The following is a 3,556-nucleotide window of genomic DNA, read 5'->3' as shown; positions in this document are numbered from 1 at the left end:
GGTACGGGACTGACGCAGTGTCGGATTTTCAAAAACGTCGGATTATCGAAAATGGCTATTCTGTAATGCATTTGTTTGCCAAAAAGATATAACTATCATTTTAAACAATATATTAATCACTATTAAATTCTTGGGAAGAATTAAAAACACAGAATAAAGTAAACACAATTTTAATTTATGTAGCTAAACTTATTTTACAGTATTTACAAACAGTACTGTACGTACATCCCAAAAAATACGAATAAAAGTAGGCCTACAGTACACAATTCATTAAAAAAGTAGGCCCCTGTAAAATTAATACATACGTGTTTCAGCACGGTATTTAGTTGTTAAAAAAGTCTGTGATTGACTTCTGCTTCTTTTTTTGTACACAGTCCATCATTGCTGCTTCTTGCAATCCTTTTAAAACTAAAACTTTTGTCATGTCCACATCTCTCTCTTGGCACCAACGTAACAAAGTATTAGCAGCCGATACAGCGTCATCACAGCTGACGGTGAAGGTTTTTTCTGGCGCTGCGTCCTCGATCACGTCGTCATCAGCTGCTGTAACTTCTTGGATTATATCTGCGTCTGTCACGTCAGCATCAAGGTTGTCCTCCATGATCCATGTCCTAAGCTCTTCAACTGATGCGGGGGCAAGTTGCACTTCGTTACAAAGTTCCAATGTAGCCTCCAAAACGGGTTCTGGGTCGCTGCTGGATGTAGGATTACATGTTGTAAGACATGGATTGTTAGGCCATACATTTTTCCAAGATTTGATCAAAGTTGTGCTTTTTACTTGTTGCCAAGCATATGCAACATTCAAAATGGCGTCCTTAATGTTGAAAGCTTTCAAAATCGCTGCAATATCAGCATCAGGTTGACTGACAACATCCATAAGAATGCGCTTTTTGTAGTGAGCTTTGAGAGTTTTTATCACATTTTGATCCATGGGCTGGATTAAAGCTGTGGTATTTTTTGGTAGGTACATAGCTTCAATGTAGCCATCAGCAGTTTTGATTTTCAATTCATCAGCATCAGGATGTCCTGGCGCATTATCCAGTAAAAGAAGGGCTTTCATTGGTAACTTGTTCTTCTTTAATTCAGCCTTAACTTGTGGAACGAAGCTGTTAGTGTACCAGTCATGAAAAACTTCTTTTGTGACCCAAGCGCGACTTTGTGACTTGTAAGTTACTGGCAGAGATTCAACCTTGACATTTTTGAATGCTCGAGGGTTTTTTGATTTTCCTACAACAAGCAGTTTTAAAGCATGAGTGCCTGATGCATTAGCACACACCATAAGCGTGAGTCGTTCTTTTTGCAATTTCCTTCCAGACACTTTTTTTTCCTCATCACTTACAAATGTTTCTGCCGGGAGCTGTCGCCAATTCAACCCGGTTTCATCGGCGTTGTACAGTTGCTCGGGAACTAAACCAAGCTCAGTAATTTTTTTGTCCAACATTTCAATGAACGCATCAATCTCAGACTTGTCAGCAGATACCTTTTCACCACTCATCTTCATAAACCGTATACCATGGCGTTTTTTGAAGTTTTCGAACCATCCATGACTAGCTCGAAAATCATCCTTCTTTGTTATTTCTGTGTAGAAATATTGCGCTTTTTGTTTAAGTATGTCTCCAGAAATAGGAGCATTCCGTGTGCGTTGTTGTTTAAACCAAATGAACAGTGCTTCTTCCACCTCAGGAAACTCGCTTGTTCTCAGTGTTTTCCTGTTTAAAGCGTCGTCTTCAACAGACTTCATAAACCCTTCAATTTTTTCTCTCTTCTTCATTACATCATATATCGTAGGCCGTCCGATGTCATAACATTTCGCTACTGCAGTCGGCGTTTCACCGCTATCTATTCTTTTAATAATCTCCCACTTCTCCGATATTGTTAAAGTTTTGTGTTTCCGTTTAACACCACTTGTACTAGCCATTTCACACAACTACTATACTGTACTGTACACGAACACTTGCACTTACTAACAAAGGTACGACTGCAACGGAAAAGTGAACTGCACGTCTCGAAAGTCAACTGAACACTGAACGGAAGGGCTCCGTCGGCAACGAGACGTGAGTCACAGTGTTTCATGTCACTGCATGCTTATTTTTGCTCCCGTAGCGGCGCCTGACGGCGCGTCGGATTACCGAGTACGTCGGATTTCAAAGCGTCGGACTAGCGAGGGCGGGCTGTACAACCGATTTTAGTAATTAAAGGAAGCCTCGGCAACCAAAAAGTTATTTAAGCGAGTTGTAGTTAGTAGGCCTATTATTAACAGACTGTTTAAAAACGGTTTAAGCACGTTTAAGACGAGTTGTAGAAACTGAACAAAACCCGAGGAAAGTATACAAAAAATATATCAAAATATAACTTTAAGCCTAATAACTAGAGGTGTGCCATCCTGAAATTTTCAATCAAGGCAAACTCAAAGTAAAAATTATTGTTATCATCTACTGATGACATAATCTTCCGCGATCACTGCAAAATCCTGACTAGGCCTATCTTCCTCAGTTACAGAAACATCACCACTGTCTTCCGTGGTTGTTAAAAGTTACTGTATATCACTCAGCGGTATTTCATATTCGTCTCCCACGGTAGGCCTAATAGAAACGCAGAGGATACACGTCCGGTAACCGAACATGGATTAAGTGTCTGGCAGTGACGTCACCGGGTTGTGGGGGACTAGAACACGTATCACCACGATGATACGTAGTACAGCCAATTGGTGTTCGTGATGTACTTGGCTGATGAACAAGAGGTACAATAACTTTTTGTCAGATTTTGCTTAGAATTCCATTTCTTCTTAACTGTAGGCCCTACATCTTTTGTTAGAAGTTTAGGCATTTATATTTTTATTTAATGAACAGAATTTAACCCTCATTCGATTTTTTCATTATCAGCAACTTTGGTTTGTTAGGATAGGTTATGAGAGTAACTGCCGGACGCCTAATCCACGCACAATTACCAAAAGCGTATCCTCTGCCTAACAGAAACACGTCATCGAATTCTGCGATCGTGGCGTAATTCTAACCACTTCCCAGGGTCGTGTATAATATCGTCATTGGACACCTTCCTATTAACTTAAACGAAGGCCACTTACTATTACTAGCCTATTTGACAGTGTGCAGCGGCGGTTATGTTAGGTTGCATAAAACAGCCTTATGTTTGTAGGCTACTTAGGACTTTCTTTGTTTTGTTAGGAATCCAACGATACCAGATGAGTCATAAAAATGTATGATAGGTAACCCAACCTAACATAGGCTAACCACTACAGAGTGCTGCAAAAGGGTGGCCTCCGTATAGTAGGCCTAGCCTATGCAAGTACGGTAGCCCATCATTGTCCTCCAAGATCACGGAAAAATCATGAACCTATCACACGGCCCTTAACACGTTCGCTGCGGGCCATCAAATGGCAGGCGTAGCCCCAGTGCGGCGCAGCCCGCAGCGTCGAACAAACCCGATTGCCTGGTGTTTGGCTCTCATATTTCAGTATGACGAATAGCAAATTACGTGCGGTGATGTCCTGTTTTAACCCTAGGAGTGGCCAATGTTAGAAGTGGGGAATGGCCAACCC

At 41.1% G+C, this 3,556-nt stretch overlaps 1 protein-coding gene across 1 annotated transcript; it reads right to left on the bottom strand.

Moving 5' to 3' along the window:
- Positions 1-322: 322 nt before the first annotated feature.
- LOC129000508 (jerky protein homolog-like) lies at positions 323-1,918 on the bottom strand. Its single transcript, XM_054427471.1, has one exon. The coding sequence runs from the start codon at positions 1,916-1,918 to the stop codon at positions 323-325; it is 1,596 nt and encodes a 531-aa protein (XP_054283446.1).
- Positions 1,919-3,556: the final 1,638 nt, after the last annotated feature.

This window comes from Macrosteles quadrilineatus, unplaced genomic scaffold (assembly GCF_028750875.1).
Source record: "Macrosteles quadrilineatus isolate MER2022 unplaced genomic scaffold, UCM_ALF_1.0 Scaffold_8__2_contigs__length_117827958, whole genome shotgun sequence".
NCBI lineage: Eukaryota > Metazoa > Arthropoda > Insecta > Hemiptera > Cicadellidae > Macrosteles > Macrosteles quadrilineatus.
This window is presented reverse-complemented; position numbering and strand designations above follow the sequence as displayed.